This window comes from Scylla paramamosain, chromosome 1 (genome assembly GCF_035594125.1).
Source record: "Scylla paramamosain isolate STU-SP2022 chromosome 1, ASM3559412v1, whole genome shotgun sequence".
Classification (NCBI taxonomy): Eukaryota; Metazoa; Arthropoda; class Malacostraca; order Decapoda; family Portunidae; genus Scylla; species Scylla paramamosain.
In genome coordinates this window covers 37341657-37362530 of record NC_087151.1, presented here as the reverse complement: position 1 = coordinate 37362530, position 20874 = coordinate 37341657, and the positions used below count along the sequence as shown (strand labels likewise).

The following is a 20874-nucleotide window of genomic DNA, read 5'->3' as shown; positions in this document are numbered from 1 at the left end:
CACTGTAGCAGTCATCCATGCCTTGTTTGCCTGCCAGAACACACCCTCCCTTATCAAGAGAAATGTTCTTGTAGGCATGGGGATTTTTTGCAGTGTGCAGCACAAGGGGCTTTAACTTGCAGGAACCAAATGTGTTGCAGTCAAGCACTAAAGTTAACTGGATTTTAAATGGCTTCATACCATGTGTGTGCTTGGTCTCCTTTGAGATGTACGTACTTTTCAGCATGTGCTTCCAGTACAATGCTGTCTTGTCTGCATTGAACACCTGGTCCTTAGTATAGCCCCATTTTCCATCATCTCCTTCAAATAGGCAGGATACTGTTGGGCTGCATCAGTATCAGAGCTCAACTGGTCACCCTGGATCTTCCTGCGGCAAAATTCATGCCTTTTGAAGAAGGCTTGGATCCATCCTCTTGAGGCCTTGAATGGGGGAGCTGTAAACTCCATCCTCCTGGCCTTGGCCTTGAAGGAGCACATGGCCCTGAAATAAAATTACACACTCAATTACCATATGTACATAAAAAAAAGACAAAGCACTTCCTCAACACTGTTTATAAACATATGAAATAGCTTATATACACATAAATACATACATAATATGTACGTATGTACATATTATTGTTACTACATATGTACATACCTAGAGACTGCAATGCCTGCCTTCCCCTGCCAACGCATGTACAGAGCAAGCAACTTGTCCACTCTCATTAACATGATGTTGCTTGCTTGTTTCACCATTTCGGCACTTGCTCCACTGCTGTCAGGCTGTCCTGCACCTTCTGTTTATTGCTTCTGATCATCCTGATCATCGACTCATTCACCTTAAACTGGGAAGCAAAATTCACAATCATCTTTCTTTGTTCTAGGAGATTCAACACTTTCCCCTTTTGGTCCAGGCTCAAAGCTCACCTCTTGTGATAAGGGTCATTGACTGAAAGGTTCATATGTGGCATTGTCCTCTTAACACAGCGTGCAGGACAAAGAAAATAATGCAAGGTTAGGCTGGCAGCATGGATGGTGTGAATGGGGTGGGTGGCAGGGTGGGAGTGAGAGGGAACAAGGGCTGGCATGGTGTGATGTCATGGCCTTGGTTGTGACAGGCCCCTTGAATGACTACCACGTTGCATATCACAAAAAACATATTATGCATGACTTGGAATTTTTATGTGGTCACATTAGGAAAATTTTCATAAGGTAAATCACATTAGGCATGTTCCTAGTGTATTGTAATTGTACTACAAGTTTTTTCATATATATATATATATATATATATATATATATATATATATATATATATATATATATATATATATATATATATATATATATATATATATATATATATATATATATATATATATATATATATATATATATATATATATATATATATATATATATATATTCATATTTGCTGATGATACCACCCTGCAATTTTCCACGTCTTTTCATGGACGTCCAACCCTTCAGGAAGTAAACAGTACATGCAGGGAAGCTACAGAATGCCTGACTTCTGATCTCTCAAAAAATTTCTGATTGGGGGGAGCAAACTTGGTATTGTTCAATGCCTTAAAAACTCAATTCCTCCATCTATCAACTTGACACAACTTTCCAGACAACTATCTACCCTTTCTTCAGTGACACTCAATTGTCCCCCTCTTCTACAGTGAACATCCTTGGTCTGTCATTTTCTTATAATCTAAACTAGAAATTTCACATCTCATCTCTAGCTAAAACAGCTTCTATGAAGTTAGGCATTCTGAGATGTTTCCATCAGTTTTTCTCACTCCCCCAGCTGCTAGCTCTGTACAAGGGCCTTATCCATCTGTGTATGGAGTATGCTTCACATGTCTGTGGGGGGGGTTCCATTCATACTGCTCTTTTAGTCGGTGGAATCAAAAGCTTTTTGTCTCATCAACTCCTCCCCTCTTACTGTCTTCAGCCTCTTTCTCATCACCACAGTGTTGCATATCTTGCTATCTTCTACCACTAATTTCGTGCCAACTGCTCTTCTGATCTTGCTAACTGCATGCCTCCACTCCTCCCATGGCCACAATGCTCAAGACTTTCTTTCTCTCACCCCTATTCTGTCCATCTTTCTAATGCAGGAGTTAACCAGTATTTTCAGTCATTTATTCCTTTCTTTGGTAAACTCTGGAATTCCATGCCTACTTCTGTATTTTTACTTTCTTATGACTTGAATTCCTTCAAGAGGGAGATTTCAAGACACTTATCCTTCAATTTCTGATTACTGATTCAGACTTTATTTAGGGACTGGCATCTCAATGTTTTTTTTTTTTTTTTAACCCTGTCCAGTGTTCCTCCTTCATAAAAAAAAAAAATACACACACACACACACACACACACACACACACACACACACACACACACACACACACACACACACACACACACACACACACACACACACACACACACACACACACACACACACACACACACACACACACACAAAAACAGAGAAGTGAGAACAGCGGCAAAAGATAAAAAATCATCATGGAGGGAAATCATAAGTTGAGTTCCCCAAGGCTCAGTACTTGCACCAATCATGTTTGCAGTTTATATAAATTATATGACAGAGAGTGTGAACAGCTACATGAGCCTTTTTGTGGATGATGCAAAGTTGCTGAAGAAAGTTGAGAGTGCAGAGGACTGTGGAACGTTACAAGAAGACCTGAACAAGATATCAGAGTGGAGTTATAGATGGGAAATGGAATTTAATTTAAAGAAGTGTAAAGTAATAGAATTTGGAAAAAGTACAAGAAGAGTAAAAGGAAATTATGTGTTGAATGGTGTAAGGTTGAGTGGAGCAGAAGAGGAAAAGGATCTCAGTGTTGCAGTGACTGGGAGCCTGACCCCGGAGAGACACATTAGCAAAATTACAGGAGAAACCTATAACTTGTTGAGAAGAATAAGGCAGGCCTTTGCATATATAGATGAAGAGATGGTCAGGAAGATGATCGTGGTGCTGATAAGACCTAGGCTTGAATATGCAGCAGTAGTGTGGTTGCCATACAAGAAAAAGGATATAAGGAAGGATATAAGGAAGTTGGAGAGAGTTAAGAGAGCAACTACGAAGATGGTACCAAGTATCAGGGACTTGTCATATGACTGGCAAGGATACATCTACCAATGTTGGAAAAGAGGAGAGAAAGGGGAGACTTGATTGTTATATATAAAGCATATGAGGGAGTAGAGGAGGTGGACCGGAGCGACTTAATGGTCTGGAATACACAGGACACTAGAGGACAAGGAAAGAGGCTGAAGAAGAGTGCTTGTAGAAGAGACATCAAAAAAGTATAGTTTCCCATATAGAAGTATTGATGTATGGAACAGTCTGGATGAGGAGGTAGTAAATGCAGAAAGTATACATGGATTCAAGGCTAAGTTGGATATTAAAACATATGGAGATGGGACAGCATGAGCATAGCTCTTTTCCCATAAAACACAACTAGGTAAATACAACTAAGTAAATACACACACACACACACTCACACACGGTGGAGATGGAGCTGACAGGACGTGTTTTCTAGTGCTCTGCACATAGAAGGAAGGAATAACACAAATCGCTTATGGTGGAACAAGATATGTTATGAAGACACAGGAATATCTAGGTGGTAAATAGGGAGGGGAAGAAACAGTACCATGAGTATAATTATTCTGTCTCTAGGAAAGTTTGGTTTGGTTTGTTTACATTTTGGATAAACATGGCAGAAGGTGGCACCCCAAAAGAAAGGGGTTCATTTGAAGGTTTTACTGGAGAAGAAAGAGAACTAAATTATAGACTGCAGTGTAAAAAAATTTTGCATATGGAAGAAATGATGGACAAATTATTGGAGAGAATAAAGACATTGGAGGCACACCAGAAGGAGACAGGTAAGGAGTTGGTGATTATTATTGCTAAGTTGATTGAGATAGAAGATAAAAATGAAAAGTTAAAGGTGGAAAATGACTTTTTAAAGAAACAAATAAAGGAAAAAGTAGAAACTGTTCAAAAAGGAAATGAGGAAATGAAGGCATGTGTAAAAGATGTGGAAGTGAGGCAAAATAATTGGTTAAATGAATGTAAATTTGAAGAAGAATCACTAAAGAAAATAATAGAACAAGAAAATGGGAAGCAAAACCTGAGACAGAAAGTGGTAAATGTTATCAAAGAGGAGAAAAAATTAGTGAGACACTGTAAAAAAATATAAATGAGTAATTGTATTTGGTTTAAAGGAAAAGAAAATAGTAAGCAGAATTCAAAGAGAGGAAAAGGAAAAGAACCTGAAGTGAATGAACTACTGGAAGTGAGAGCTTTTGGAGTAATAGACTATTGAACTGGGCAGTGGAAAACTTGACTCAGTGGGTTGATTGTAATAACAGATTTAGTGGAAGAGATAAATCATCAAGACTTGATTTAGTGTTTACCAAAGACAGGGAAATTATTGAAACTATACATTATGATAGCTCTCTAGGTAAAAGTGAACATGTGTTGATGCAGTTTAATTTGAAAAATGAAAATGTAATCATTGATGAAAATTATAAGGTAAAAAGATTTAAATATAGTAAAGCTGACTTTGAAGAATTAAGAAAGTACTTTGTTGCTGTAGACTGGAAAGACTTTGAAGATGCAGAAGATGTTTGGGAAAAATGGGATGAATTTATAAGGATATATAATTCTGCTGTGGAGAAATCTGTACCTAAAGGAGGAGTGAGATGTAGAAAAGGTAAAGAAAGGTTCAGTACAAAATACAAAGAGGCTAGAAATCATAAATCAAATGCTCAGAAAACTGAGAGCAGATGGGAGGAATATATTGATATTATAAACAAGTACATTGAAATAATAAGAATGGAGAGAAGAAACTATGAAAGAGATAAATAGATAAGTGTATAAATGAACCCAAAGTATTCTTTAGACATATTAATGGGAAGATGAAGAAGAAGGAAGGTGTATCAAGACTGAAAGTTGAAGGAAAAATCTATGATGATGCATAGGACATGGCGGAGGTTATGGACAGTAGTTTCAGATCCGTATTTTACTATGGAAGGGGAGTTTGATGCTGGAAGCGATAAGTTGGTGAGGAATATACTAAGTACAGACCCAGTCAGTTATGAAGAAATATTTAAGATGATGGAAGAACTTGAAGTAAATAAAGCAACTTGTCCAGATGGAGTGTCAAACTGGATATTGAAGGAATGTAGAGAACAACTGGCAGATAAAATTCATAGTCTGTTGGTAACATCATCATCACAGGGGAGAGTATCAAAAGATTGGAAGAGAGCAAATGTTACACCAATATACAAAAGCGGAAATAAGGAAAATCCACTAAATTATAGACCAGTGTCCTTGATGAGTGTTGTAATGTTGTTGACTAGTGTTATGTGAAAGAACAATAAAGGGAAGATGGGTGGAACACTTGGAAAGAGGTAAAGTTTTAGTGAATTGTCAGTTTGGATTTAGGTCTTATTTAAAGGTAGTCGATATTGTTCAGGAGAGAGATGGATGGGTGTGTATATATATATATATATATATATATATATATATATATATATATATATATATATATATATATATATATATATATATATATATATATATATATATATATATATATATATATATATATATATATATATTACTCTAGTGTTTTATTTTAAACATTTTCATTTTTCATGTACTTAATGATATAATAGCTGTAACATTTTACAAATCCAGATATTACTGTTGAGAAGGAGATGGCATTGGCTGAGAGTTTTCTTCCAAGTGCTTTGCCCACACAAGGCTCCCTCTTGGCTGCTAGAGTGACATCAATTGCCTCTCCTTCTTGTTTCTACATTCATCTTCCTTTTGGGACAAAGAACCTGACAGCTTTGGGTAAGTTTACTTATATGATTACAATATGATGTGTTTCTCATAAACACAGGGCAAAAAAAAAAAAAAAATTAGTGAGAGAGAGAGAATCTTGAAGTCAAGGGAGATAGGTGTTGTAGGATGACTGTAGATGACTGAATTAGTCACCTCAGCATGTCTACATACCTGTGAAGTCTGAATTTAAGAAGAAAATACTTAAATGTATGCCATCATCACAGGTCATGAAGGTTCAGACAATGAAACTGAGTTGGAAGTGTTAGTGTCAGCCATGCAGAAGTACTATAGTCAGAGAGGCCATCCTTGGCTGAAAAGCCTTAGCCTGCCTGCACCAGGAGAACTTATGGTACTGTTAGAATCTGGATCAGACGGGCTAGACTGCTCTCGAGTACTTGTCTTGGAAGTGAATGACTGCAAGGAAGATGCATGTCAGGCCAAGGTGGGTCTTTAGTGTTTACAGAACACTGAAATCATGTTGTAATTGAATCTTAGGTGAAACAGATATTTCTTATAATTCAAATTATAAATGAAATTATTCTAGAGATTTGGTTGAACAAAAATTTGAATGATTATTATAATCACGATTGTGATCATTCTTATTATGCTGGAAGCAGAACTGCAACCTTTTCTTTTCCTCATTTTTGTGTACACTCTCTTTTTTCCATTTCACATCACTAACATACTGTAAACCTGAGTATCCACACATTATGTTAGTAATAACTTACGAATGATTTTTGTTGTCTTCACAAAATCCCATAATATGAGAAGACATGTATTCTTGACTCATCTCTCCTAGATGTCTATAAATGTTTATACTTCATCTGGAGAATTAATATATCCTTTATGTCATATTGTTTTAACTGCCATATTCAGTACTTTCTGAAAGAATAGCTAATTCATTATCCATAATACTCAATCAAATTGTAGAAGATGAAAATCAGTATAGGGATAGTACCATTAGTAGTAGAAACTGAGGGACAGTTTTTGCAAATTTTCCATTTTTAGCCTTGCTTCACCATCTGCAATGGGTAGGTACTGGATAACTGGTTTCTCAGTGTGTGGCATAATATGGAGAAAATAACTGAAGAGAAGAATCATAAATGAAGAATGTTATTATATTTATCATCACCAGAAAAGTACACATAGCTCTCCCTACTTGATGAAGCAGTCTTCCTACCCTTATTTTTTTTAGCTAAAGCGACATGTCAACTCAAGGGAGTTTAGTAGATAAATATCATTGGCTAGAAGTCGTGATGTGTAAATTAAGCCACACCTCCTTTCTCAATCTATTCCATGTCCACCTCTCCATCCCTCCTCCTTCCTTGTTTTTACATTTCTCATGCCCATATCCCTATCTTCTCCAAGCTCCATATCTCTCTCTCTCTCTCTCTCTCTCTCTCTCTCTCTCTCTCTCTCTCTCTCTCTCTCTCTCTCTCTCTCTCTCTCTCTCTCTCTCTCTCTCTCTCTCTCTCTCTCTCTCTCTCTCTCTCTCTCTCTCTCTCTCTCTCTCTCTCTCTCTCTCTCTCTCTCAGAGTAGACTACTTCAATGTCAAGCATTGTATTAAGGTGATTCACAAGGCTATCCCTTTCCATCCAAGGCCGATGGGTCTAAGGTGTGAATGATGCCTGTACGAGTGACTGGTGCTTTGTCTGGGCCACCCTGTGTGGGGATTGCTGGCCTGGTATTAATGATTTCTTCACCAGGTGTTCTTCATTGACTTTGGGTATGAAGAATGGGTGAAACAGGAAATACTTCGCCCCTTGGCTCCTCAGTTTGCCCATGTGACACCACACGTGAGTCATATACTAATTAACATTAATTCAGTAAGATGAAACAATTAAAAACTTCTGCCAGGCTTTCTAGAGAAAAAAGATTCCTCTGTGATGTAATGATAAATGTTGCTTGATATGAGGCAGATCCATGTGAGTGTATTGACCTCAAATTTTAGCTCGACCTATAGCCTCCTAATTTTCCATTCATTCAATTCATACATGTGTGTGTTGTGGGAAAGCTGTTTGCAGTGAATTGATTTGAGCTCTTAGGAAGTTATTTCAGTAGTGCTGTACATATACTAGTTTATTATTAAGGTTTTGCATTGTGTCAAATATTTGGCAACACAATATTCTATTCATTCGGTGTATCAAAACCCTTCCTTTGGTGAAATATGAAAAGTTCCAATCAGCTTGAGTTGCTTGATCAAGGAATATTTTGATATTTCTTTCTTTAGATAGTTGAAGTCAGTATTGTATTAATAAAATGTAATTTGAAGGGCATAGTTGAAATTTCCACTATCACATAATACTAGTGCCTTATTGGTTTATGGTGTGATTTGTTTATAAATTGTAAAGTGAAATTAAAGGATAATTAAAGTTAATATAGTACAAAATAAGTATTAGTTTGTAATATAATAGGTTGGGGGCCACAAATGTACCCAGATCAGACTGCTCTTCTGGTATCAACCCTAAGTGTGTTGACACCCCCCCCTTAACTTTTTCTTCATTAACTTCTCCAACATTTGCAGTCTTAGGTCTAATTTTCAATCTGTAGAATGCCACCTCTCCTCTGCTAAACCTCATTTTCTTTTCCTCACTGAAACACATGTGTCTGAGGCAACTGACAGTAGCCCCTTTTTTGTTCCCTCCTACTTTCGCTATCCTCATTTTCAATCCAAAGCTGGATGTTGCATCTGTGTGCACAACAACTTAACCTGCTCTCGTGCCCTTGCTCTTCAACCTTCCGAGTTTTCTACCATCTGGCTGCGACTACAGAGTCATTCTCAAACTAAATTTATCTGTGCTGTGTACTTCTCCCTTAACTCTTCTGACTCTTTTAAATTCTTTGATTACTTAACTTCCAAAGTGGAGCACATTCCGACTCTCTTCCCTTTTGTGGAAATCTCCATTCTTGGAGATTTTAGTGTTCACCACCAGCTTCGACTTTCCTCTCCTTTCACTGACCATCCTGGTGAATTAGCCTTTAACTTTGCTATCCTCCATATTCTAAAGCAATTGGTGGAACACCCTACTTGTATTCCTGACCTAAGAGATATGCCCAACATTCTTGACCTTTTCTAACCTCTAATCTTTCTGCTAATGCTGTTATCCTATCTTCTCTATTGTGATACTCTGATCACAATCTCATATCTGTATCTTGTCCTAATGCTCCAATTCCTCCTCAGGAACCCCCTAAGCAGAGGTGCCTCTGGCATTTTGCCTCTGCTATTTGGGGGGACCTGAAGAGGTATTCTGCTGATTTTTCTTGGAATGACTTCTGTTTCCATGTCAGAGACCTATCTTTGTGTGCTGAAGGCATAACAGAGGTGATGGTACCTGTCGTGGAGGCGTACATTCCTCACTCTTTTTCTTGACCTAAACCTTCCGAACCTTGTTTTAACACAGCCTATTCTTGTGCTATACATGATAAAGAGGTAGCCCACAAAAGATACTTGAGCCTTCCATCATCAGAATCTCATGCACTTTATATTTCTACCCAGAACCGTGCCAAGTCTGTTTTCCACCTAACCAAAAACTCCTTCATTAATAGTGTCAAAATCTTTCAAGAACTAACTCCCGTCGTGACTTCTGACACCTAGCCAAAAATATCTCCAATAACTTTGCTTCTACTTCTTTCCCTCCTTTGTTTCAACCAGATAGCACCACTTCTATCTCATCTATCTATAAAGCTGAACTTCACTCAAACCTTTGTTAAAAACTCTACCTTGGATGATTTAGGGCTTGTTCCTCCCTTTCCTTCACTCTCTGACTACTTCATGCTACCATTTAAAATTCTGTGCAGTGATATTTTCCATGCTGTCACTGGCCTAAATCCTTGGAAGGCTTATGGACTGATGGGGTCCCTCCACTTGTTCTCCGAAACTGTGCCTCCATGCTTGTATCTTCCCTAATCAAATTCTTTCAACTCTGTCAACATCTACCTTTACTTCTTGCTGTAAGCTTGCCTACATTTAGTCTGTTCCTAAAAAGGGTGATTGTTCTGATCCCTCAAACTACTGTCCTATTGCTTTTAATTTTCTGCCTATCTAAAGTTTTTTAATCTATCTTCAATAGGCTCAACAGGAAGATTCTTAAACACCTATCACTTCACAACCTTCTATCTGATTGCCATTATGGGTTCTGTCAAGGCCACTCTACTGATGATCTGACTTTCCTTATTGAGCTTTGGTCATCCTCTTTTAGTGATTTTGGTAAAACCTTTGTTGCTGCCTTAGACATATCAAAAGGTTTTGATAGAGTCTGGCACAAAGCTTTGTTTTCTAAACTACCCTCCTACAGCTTCTATCTTTCTCTCTGTAACTTCATCTCAAGTTTCCTTTCCGTCTGTTCTATTGCTGATGTGATAGGTAATCATTTTTCTCCTAAAACTGTTAACAGTGGTGTTCTGTCCTGTCACCCATGCCCTTCCTATTATTATTCATTAATGATCTTATTAAGCAAACTTCTTGTTCTATCCACTCCTATGCTGATGACTATAGAAACAGCTCCCTTTATTCAAGAAATTATAAATGATCCAAAGGTGCAACAAACATTAAGCAATAGGCAATGTTGTCAGAAATTCATCAAACCAAGGGCACCTTAGTAGAATGGATTCACAGAAAGAATGGTAGGGCTAGTCAAAAATTGTCTAAGGAAGACTACATCAATCTAAATTAAGAATGGTAGTAGTGGATATTGAGACCAGAATCTATATCCGACCACTAAACTACTTAGATGTGTTAATGTCTCCAGATGTACTACTCAGTACATCTGGAGACATTAACACCATCTCATCTCCTATATGGAAGACGATTGGAACCATTCTCATCTAATCAAGGTGGAGGATCATATCCTAGACCCCACCATAGATGATAGGTCCCAGTATCTGAGAGAAAGTTATCATCAACAAAACAAATTGTCAGGTGGGAGGGACACTGGTCTGAAGAATATCTTGTCAGTCTTTGTGAGAAAGTGTATGATGCTCAACCAGTTGAGAATGTAGCTTCCCTTAAGGAATGTGATATTGTCTTACTAAAAACAGAGCAGAATTGTTCCATATGGCCACTAGCTAAGATATTAAAATTGTATCCTGATGAAAATGGCATTGTTAGAACAGCAGAAATTATGCTCAAGGGACAAAGGACTCTTAGAACTATTAATAAATTAGTTCTGCTGAGCATACCCCAAACAACCCTGTTGAGGTCAGCAGACCTGGAGGGTTGCCTCAGGTTCAAGAGAGTACAGACACCAAATAGCAACTCAAAGGTCTCAGGATAGGTGGAGGAATTTTATCTCAGGTGGTCATATTACCTGAATATAGATTCAGGTAATGCTTGGCCCCAGGATGTGGAAATTTACACTATCATGCATAATACCAATGCTTTATTGGTTTCTGGTGTGATCTGTATATAAATTGTAAAGTGAAATTAAGGGGTAATTACCGTATTTGACAGAGTATAAGACATATGGGCTTATAAGATGCACCTCAGTTTGGGCAGGCATTGAAAAAAAAATGAATAAGCAGGTTTAAGCTCTGAATATGAAGTGAAGGGTTTAAGCTGACATTTGAAGCCCTCTCATATGTATTCAGATCCTTATTAGATCCCAATACTTTTCCTTGGCAAATTTTATGATTTGTAACTTATACACAATTGTGTATGTATGTCGTTTTTGTGACTCCATTATGTTGGGGTGATGAAATCCGTAAATTTTAAAAACTATTGTATAAACTGTATTGCATGAATATTGTGCAGGTCATCACCATGAGCCACCCTACCTTGTGACACTCTCTTAGGTAGTAAGCTATTTTCTAAATAAACAATAGTTTCCCAAGTTTTGTTGAACATGTATGCAAGGTAAGAATATTAAAAGATAGGCACAGTTTCAGTTGTATGAAGATGTGTCTTACCTTAGAAAGGCAGTGAATCTTGCATGTGTTGCCAGGTTTGGGTTGTAACTGACTGCAAATTTGTTTTGGTACATGTAATGTAAGCATCGTTACAATTTCTTCTTGACTGGTATTATTTTATGTGAATTACCAGTAAGTACGACGTGTTATATATTGTTACCTTACAAAAAAAGAGTTGTCTTTATCATGTAGAAGTGATCATCACTTTGTTTATATATGCAAAGATGTTTGGGGTTTGATTTACCACTAGCCACTACCCCAAAACTGAACCTTGGCCTTTTAAGATGCAGGTTAATTTTCTGAGACTTTTTTGGAAAAAGGTTGTCTTATAAGCCATCAAATATGGTAAGGTTAATATAGTACAAACTAAGTATTATTTACTATTATAAATAAATTAGTGATTAGAGAGGTGCATATTGTTGGTGCATATTGTCGCCAGCCAGCTGCCTTCAAGTCATATATCTGCCACTTTACAGTCTGCACCTCTCCAATTTGTTTATAATAGCAACTAATACTTAGGTTGTACTATATTAACCTTAATTACCCCTTAATTCAATTTTACAGTTTGTATACAAATCACACCTTAAACCAAAAAAGCATCGATATGTGTGGTAGTGGAAATTTCCACAGGCTTAAAAGAAGATTGGGATCATCTCTTTTATGCAGGCTGTAGAATGCTGGCTGAGTGGGGTGAATTCACCAGCTGAGGGGTGGAGTGCTGAGGCTACAGAAATACTCAAGGAAATGACAGAGGAGCACACACTGGTGGCACACATCCTGCAGGTGGACAGGTTAGAAGAGATTGGATTATGAAGATATGAAAGATATCTAGCTTAGCACTATTTTCTTTCTCCTCCTCCTTACTCAATATGAAATATTAAGATAAGGTTTAGGTTCCACAATTGATACATATGTACATGCATAAGCCCACAAACAAACACACAGTTTTACTAAGTGGGTTTAATCTTAATCTCCAACAGTGATTTCCAAAGAGTGGGTGTGGTGCTTATAGACACAGAAAAAAAACAGAAGACCAGCATTAATGAGGCCTTTATCTCAAGTGTGCATAAAGAAGAAAAACAATAACTTGTAAGTATTTTCATTGTTTGCATAATTATCATTCTCATCTCTAGTCTTCATCATCATCATCATCATCATCATCATCATCATCATCATCATCATCATCATGATCATCATTGCTAAGTCCAACACAACATTTCTTGCTATCATGTTCCCTAATGTATTCATCAGGTTCTACAGTTTTATTATAAAGATTGTTGAAAACCATTTTAATGGTGTAATTTCCTGAACTGCTAACCTTCCTTTAATTTACATTTGTAACCACTAATTGCTGAGAAGGTCCACTCTTGCATATTGGGAGTATCCATAATGCCATGCAAATGGCCTGTTCAAACACCCACAGCTTGGAATACAGTTGTGAAGTATTCTTAGTAGTGTGAACATTCATAGATGTAAGCTAATATGGGCACTTGTTTATTTTATATTTGTAAAAGTATGCAAATAAATATGCAAATATGCCTGTAGAATGTTTACCAAGGTGCAGCCAGCTCCCAACTTGATGAAGCAGATTTTTACATATATTTCTAATAAAAGCAACATCTCTTGTGGCAGTTACGATGGGGTAAAGCTGCCTTTGACGTAGATGTTGTAGGCCTGCCCTCTTTTCCCCTCCATATCCCCATTCACATACACCTCCCCATCCCCCACATTTACCATCCCCCCCCTTCTCTCTCTCTCTCTCTCTCTCCTCTCTCTCTCTCTCTCTCTCTCTCTCTCTCTCTCTCTCTCTCTCTCTCTCTCTCTCTCTCTCTCTCTCTCTCTCTCTCTCTCTCTCTCTCTCTCTCTCTCTCTCTCTCTCTCTCTCTCTCTCTCTCTCTCTCTCTCTGGCAATCAAGGTTTCATAGAAATAAGGTGAATAAAAATCCCAATATCTATTATTCCTTTGTTATTTTATTGGCAGGACAGCATCCTGTATCTTTTGTTTCTTCCCCTCTTTCCAGTAGCTAATCCAGAGACCCAAGGGAATATTAAGAGAGAGGGAGAGAGAGAGAGAGAGAGAGAGAGAGAGAGAGAGAGAGAGAGAGAGAGAGAGAGAGAGAGAGAGAGAGAGGAGAGGGGGGGGGGGGGAGGAGGAGGAGGTGGAGGAGGACAGATACAAAGGAAAGGAGAGATGTGACTTGTCACTGCTGTATCTACTGGGCATTGTTTTGAAGATCTGACAGACTGGGGACATTCGAGTCATGGTGCACCAGTGACATAAATGTCTGCAGTCTGTCAGATCATAAAATACATAAATATAGATACATACACATTATGTATCTCTAACACACACACACACGCCACTTGTAGCTTGGAGCTTGGGAAGAGTGGTGGTGAGAGATCAACATTCCCTTTGGTCTACAGATCAGCTACTGGTGGGAGGGAAAGAAACAAAAGCTACAAGAGGTTCCCCTGCCATTAAAAGTGTAAAAAAGGAATTGTAGATATTAGGGTTTTTACTCTTTATTTTTATGAAATTTTTTCATTTGCTGGAGAGAGAGAGAGAGAGAGAGAGAGAGAGAGAGAGAGAGAGAGAGAGAGAGAGGTATATGAGAAATGTAGAAGCAAAAAAGATTAGGGATGGGGAGGTGGATATGGAGTGGGATTGATAAAGGAAGCGTGGTTTAATTTACGTGTTACGACTTCTGGCCAATAATATTGACTCACTAGAATCCTTTGAATTAAACGTGTCGCTTCCATTAGGGATGTAAGTAAAAAACTGCTTCATCTAATAGGGAGCTGGCCATACACATGTGCAAAGGCATTTTTGCATAGTTGGGGACTGTTCAAATTTTGTCTGATTAATGTGGGTATTGAACAATGGTGAGACAATTAAATGTTAACCACCATTAGAGTCAACACTGCATATATAGAACTAAAATCAAATGTACTACATTTATCTCAACAAATACATAGGTATTGTTCATATAGTTTTGTAGGTACCAACACAGTACATAATATTGCACCATAGTTCTGTTGTGAAACACTTTTTCATTAATTACTCCAAAAATTTTTTCACATCCATATCTCACTCTCATTCAAATTGCTTGCAGCTTAACTAGACTAGTGAGAATCTGTGTTCAGGTTTAATCCATGAATGGATTATTTGTGATATGTAATGGAAACAGGCTGAGGAGAGTTTAGGATAGGTAGAATAGCAAAAAGAAGAAGGGAAGACAAAAAAGGGTATGTTAAAATCCTTGGAGCCAATCAGAAGGATGCTGTGTCAGGCTGACCAGAAGAAGAGGAGGAGGAAGAGAAATGATGCTGTGATTTTCTTCAGTTCCTCACTCTCTTTCTGGTTGGTTCCTGCAATTACCAACAGCAGACCCATACAACTACCCATCTAACCACCATATGAAAGCTGGGTTGGAAAAAAAGATTTTTAACCCAACCCACTAGGTTTTTTGGGGGGTTTTATTTTTCATTTATTTTTTTGGGGGGAGGGTGATTTTATTATTGTTTTGGGGTTTTATTTATTATTTTTGTTTATTCTTCATTTTTATATCTAAATCAGTTTAAGTAAATTAATTAAAAATAAATTAATTAAAAATAGATTATTTAAAAAGTAATCTAGCATGAAATGAAAGGTTGAATTTTTTCTCTCTTCTTCATGTAGAAGGGGCACTGGCCAAGAACAACAACAAAAAAAAAAAAAAAAAAAAAAAATCTCGCTTAGATGCCAGTCCCAGAATAGAGTCAAAAGTGGTTGTCAAAAATTGAAGGTTAAGTGCCTTGAATCCTCTCTTGAAAGAGTTCAAGTCATAGGAAGGAAGAAATGCAAAAGCAGGAAGGGAGTTCCAGAGTTTACTAGAGAAAGGGATGAATGATTGAGAATAATGGTTAACTCTTGCATTAGAAAGTTGGACTGAATAGAGTTGAAAGAAAAAAGAGTGTTGTGCAGCGAGGTCATGGGAGGAAGGGAGGCATGCAGTTAGCACATTCAGAAGAGCAGTTAGCACGAAAATGGCGATAGAAGATAGAAAGAGATGCAACATTACAGTGATGAAAGAGAGGCTGAAGACAGTCAGTTAGTTAGAGGGGATGAGCTGATAAGATGAAATGCTTTTGATTCCACCTTGTCTGGCAGAGTGGTATGAGTGAAACCCCCCCCATACACATGAAGCATACTCCATACATAGACAGATAAGCCCCTGTACAGAGTTAGCAGCTTGGGAGTGAGAAAAACTGGCAGAGACAACTCAGAATGCCTAACTTCATACAAGCTGTTTTAGCTAGAGATGAGATGTGAAGTTTCCAGTTTAGATTATAAGTAAAGGACAGACTGAGGATGTTCATTGTAGAAGAGGGAAACAGTTGTGTCATTGAAGAAGAGGGGATAGTTGTCTGGAAGGTTGAGTCAAGTTGATATATGGAGGAATTGAGTTTTTGAGGCATTGAACAATACCAAGTTTGCTCTGCCCCAATCAGAAATTTTAGAAGTCAGGCGTTCTGTGGCTTCCCCGTGAGAACTGTTTACTTCCTGAAGGGTTGGACGTCTAAGAAAAGACGTGGAAAAGTGTAGGGTGGTATCATCAGCATAGAAGTGGATAGGACAAGAAGTTTGGTTTAGAAGATCATTGATGAATAATAGGAAGAGAGTGGGTGACAGGACAGAACCCTGAGGAACACCACTGTTAATAGATTTAGAAGAACAGTAACCATCTACCACAGCAACAATAGAATGGTCTGAAAGGAAATTTGAGATGAAGTTACATGGAGAAAGATAGAAGCCATAGGAGGGCAGTCTGGAAATCAGACTCCATTAAAAGCTAACAGTGAAAGATTTCACCAAAATCCATAAAAGAGGATGACCAAGACTCGGTAAGGAAAGCCGGAAGATCAGCAGTAGAGCGGCCTTGATGGAACCTATACTGGCGATCATATAGAAGGTTGTAAAGTGATAGATGTTTAAGAATCTTCCTGTTGAGGATTGATTCAAAACTAGATAGATAGGAAATTAGTTTGAAGGATTAGAACAATCATCCTTTTTAGGAACATGCTGAATGTAGGCAAACTTCAAGCAAGAAGAAAAAATAGATGTTGATTGTTAGAACTGAAAGAGTTTGACTAGGCAAGTTGCAAGCTTGGAGGCACAGTTTTAGAGAACAATAGATCCACAAGCTTTCTGAGGGTTTAGGCCAGCGAGGGCACATAAAACATCACTGCAAAGGATTTTAATGGGTAGCTTGAAGCAGTTGGAGGGTAGAGGAGAGGGAGGAACAAACCCTGAATCATTCAAGGCAGATTTATTTAGCAAAGGTTTGAGAAAAGAGTACAGCTTTAGAAATAGATGAGATGGCAGTGGTGCCATCAGGTTGAAATAAAGGAGGGAAAGAAGAAAAAGCAAAGTTATTGCATATGTCTTTTGGCTAGGTGCCAGATGTCACAAGGGGAGTTAGATCTTGAAAGATTTTGACACTCGTAATGAAGAACAGACACTTGTTTAGGTCATGCTGATACAGGTTGGTCTGGTTGGACAAAGCCTGTGTTAACTTGTACTGTACAGAAAATGAACAGATCAGGCTTGACTACTTTTATATATATATATATATATATATATATATATATATATATATATATATATATATATATATATATATATATATATATATATATATATTATATATATATATATATATATATATATATATATATATATATATATATATATATATATATATATATATTATATATATATATATATATATATATATATATATATATATATATATATATATATATATATATATATATATATATATATATATATATATATATATATATATATATTATATATATATATATATATATATATATATATATATATATATATATATATATATATATATATATATATATATATATATATATATATATATATATATATATATATTAGGTCATTTTTAGGGTGTATTTTTTTTCTAATGCCAGCCCTGCATAGAAGCCTCACCCTGTGCTTACCAACCCCTGCTGGACAAAGAGAGTATGCAGCCAGTCACCTTCATGCTTACTTGCTGGAGTGCTACCAGGCATTTCCCTCACTAGGGGAACTATGCAGTGGTATCACCTGCCATCTCCCTCACTAGGGGAACTATGCAGTGGTGTCACCTGCCATCTCCCTTGGTGGGGAACTATGCAGTGGTGTCACCTGCCATCTTCCTCACTAGGGGAACTATGCAGTGGTGTCATCTGCCATCTCCCTTGCTGGGGAACTATGCAGTGGTGTCATCTGCCATCTCCCTTGCTGGGGAACTATGCAGTGGTGTCATCTGCCATCTCCCTTGCTGGGGAACTATGCAGTGGTGCTGCCTGCCATCTCCCTTGCTGGGGAACTATGCAGTGGTGTCATCTGCCATCTCCCTTGCTGGGGAACTATGCAGTGGTGTCATCTGCCATCTCCCTTGCTGGGGAACTATGCAGTGGTGCTGCCTGCCATCTCCCTTGGTAGGGAATTAAGCATTTGTGATGCTTGCTTCCTAGAGTGGTGCCTGCTATTTCCCTCACTATCCACCACTATCCTCTTCCAATCAAGAGGGCAGATAAGCTTCCTGGATGTCCCTTTCCCAGCTAGGGTAGTCTAGGGCCCTCCTCTCTTGGTAATTACCAAGAGTGAAGAGGAACAGGATTAGTCATATTTCCTCAGCCAGGTAGAAGCATTAGAGCTTCTCATTGAAGAGTTTGGCTTTTTATGTTATTTTTTTTTTTAATGCAGTAAGTGTCAGAAATTTATTATCAACTTTACTTCTCATCTCTTTGAGTACTCTAATTCTGATTTGATTTAGTTGGTTTTCGTGTTTGTTTTCTCTTATTTTTTCAGTTGCTTAATTATTTATTGTTTTTATTCTTAAAATATGTGATCAATTATATTGCTACAGTATAAGCAGAGTCTTGACACCTACTGTGTGTATAGATTCTTTTTACCTATTCATTTTCTTTATAAATCCTAAATTATCCTAAATTTGGAAAATGTGGTGATAGTTCAAAATAAGATGAACTCAAATTATGTATTCTCTTTTGTGTTGCAATTTATTAGGCAGAGATCCTGCCTTAAAGGTGGTACCCCATGAGGTTCCTCCAGTGGTAGGAGGAAGAGCCTGGCCACACACTTGTTAGTCAGTTTAATAGAACAGACCAAGGGAATCAGAACCACCCTCATCTGTAGTGTTTTCCTCACAAAGAGGTCATGATGTTATGTCTGGGCCATCTAGTGTTGCACATAGCAGCTGTAATTGCTGACAAGTATTAAAGCCAATTAACCTCACTCAGCAAATGTATTACTTTAAGAAAGTCAGGTATACACCTTGTTTTTTATTTATTTATTTATTTATTCATGTGTTATTTGTTTCTTATATATTTATTTTATTTTTTTTTAATGGCCAAAGAATTTCCAAAGGCATTGAAGATACTGTGGTAAAGGAAACACAAAAGGCATTGTGTTTGTGATGTCTTGCAAAGAATAGATACATTTTAGTTCTTTACTTATATATGTTTCCCTATATGGTATAAGCAACATTGGGTATTATGTATCATCAGAATTAATGTTGTGCACTTTTTTGTATGTATTTAATGATACAGGAGTACAAGACTTCATGAGAGATTGGTATTTGTGTCCAGGTTTACAATCATGAATTATGGATGAAAAGTTTCAATTCTATAATTTGCTATGTAATATTAAGATCAGTTCATATATAGATTTTTTCCTGCTGCATGCATGCATTGGACATGTAACCTAAGCAGATGAAGAAAAATTAAAGCCTGAGTGCTGTGGAAAAATGCTGTCAGTTTACTTTTGTTTCTTCAAAGTGGAGTCCTGGATGAATAAACCATGCAGACAAATAGTAGTGCTCATGTTGCTAACCCTTCTTTTGTCTTATTTGAGCTTTAGTGTCCTGAGAATACAGGCCTGTTGAAGTGTGCCCTCTGAAGGCAGACTAATATTGTCAAACACTATACTAAATGTATTTTATTCATTCATTTAATCTTTAAATCAATGCTCATGAGCATGACCCATTTACTAGTCTCATTAATTTTTGTCCACTTACTGGGAGGGACCACAAATTACCCTAGATGGTGCCATAAACAAGGTGACATGATATACTTTATGAGTATGAACAATATATTAAATATAACTTCACCTCCTCAGAGCTGTATCTTCAGTTCCTCAATGAGACTAGATGCATGTGTGTGAGGATACAGACAACTATCCCATTTTTTGTTCTCTTTACTTCTTCAATCCTTTTTTCAAACTAAAAGATGACTGTTACATCTCTGAAATAACTTTATATATTTTTTTTAACCATGGTTTTGAAGTGTTAAAATGTCTTATCATCTGGCTGAGACTTCAATGGAGGCTGCAGAAATGTAGCCGAGTGGAGCTGACAACTGCAAATTGTGGTATGTTAGTAGAAATTGTAGAGCTGGAGGGCTTTGGGTGTTGTGGTTACGTTGGAAAGGGTGTGTGAATTATTTATCTATTTTTTTTAATCGTGGTATGGTACTGATCAGGGAACTTTTTTTTTCATGATTTCTATTTATTTATTTACTAGCAGAATTACCCGGTTAAAATTTGCTCTCCAGAGCATGGTTTATCACCCTAAGTTTGTTCAGCGCCACCATAAAAAATGGGTTACGGTATACCTGGCACCACTATCAAGAACTGGGTTACAGTGACAGACTTAACAGAATAGTAATCTAACAATTTTGGGTTGGAAGTAGTAAAGACAGCCTGTCACACCCCGGATCAAGGGGAATCTTCTTACCAAATTTCAACACAATCATTTCAATGGTTTTTCCGTGAAAAGTGGACACACTCACACAGGCAGTGTGTTTTATTATATATCAAACAGTTTACTTTATAAAGAACCTAAAATATACGTCCGTTTACTGTTGCACATGTCTTGTGTCAGTAGCCATTAATGTTTCCCCTGAATGGGTGCCATCATCAAGAAGTGGGTTACGATGACAAGATTTACCAGAATAATCTACCGGTTCTGGGTTGGAAGTAGTTAAGACAGCCTATGTCACTCCCTGGATCATG

The 20874-nt window shown here is 37.4% G+C and overlaps 1 protein-coding gene across 6 annotated transcripts in view; it reads left to right on the top strand.

The window, feature by feature from the left end:
• Positions 1-19675, top strand: part of LOC135105047 (uncharacterized) — a 54292-nt gene extending 34617 nt beyond the window's left edge. For all 6 annotated transcript variants that reach the window (XM_064012960.1, XM_064013003.1, XM_064012970.1 and 3 more), the window contains 6 exons: positions 5720-5878; positions 6094-6311; positions 7577-7666; positions 12441-12565; positions 12755-12863; positions 17769-19675. In XM_064012960.1, coding sequence (XP_063869030.1) covers positions 5720-5878; positions 6094-6311; positions 7577-7666; positions 12441-12565; positions 12755-12860 — 698 coding nt within the window. In that variant the 3' untranslated portion in view covers positions 12861-12863; positions 17769-19675. The remainder of the gene's footprint in view (positions 1-5719; positions 5879-6093; positions 6312-7576; positions 7667-12440; positions 12566-12754; positions 12864-17768) is intronic.
• The last annotated feature ends 1199 nt before the right edge of the window (positions 19676-20874 follow it).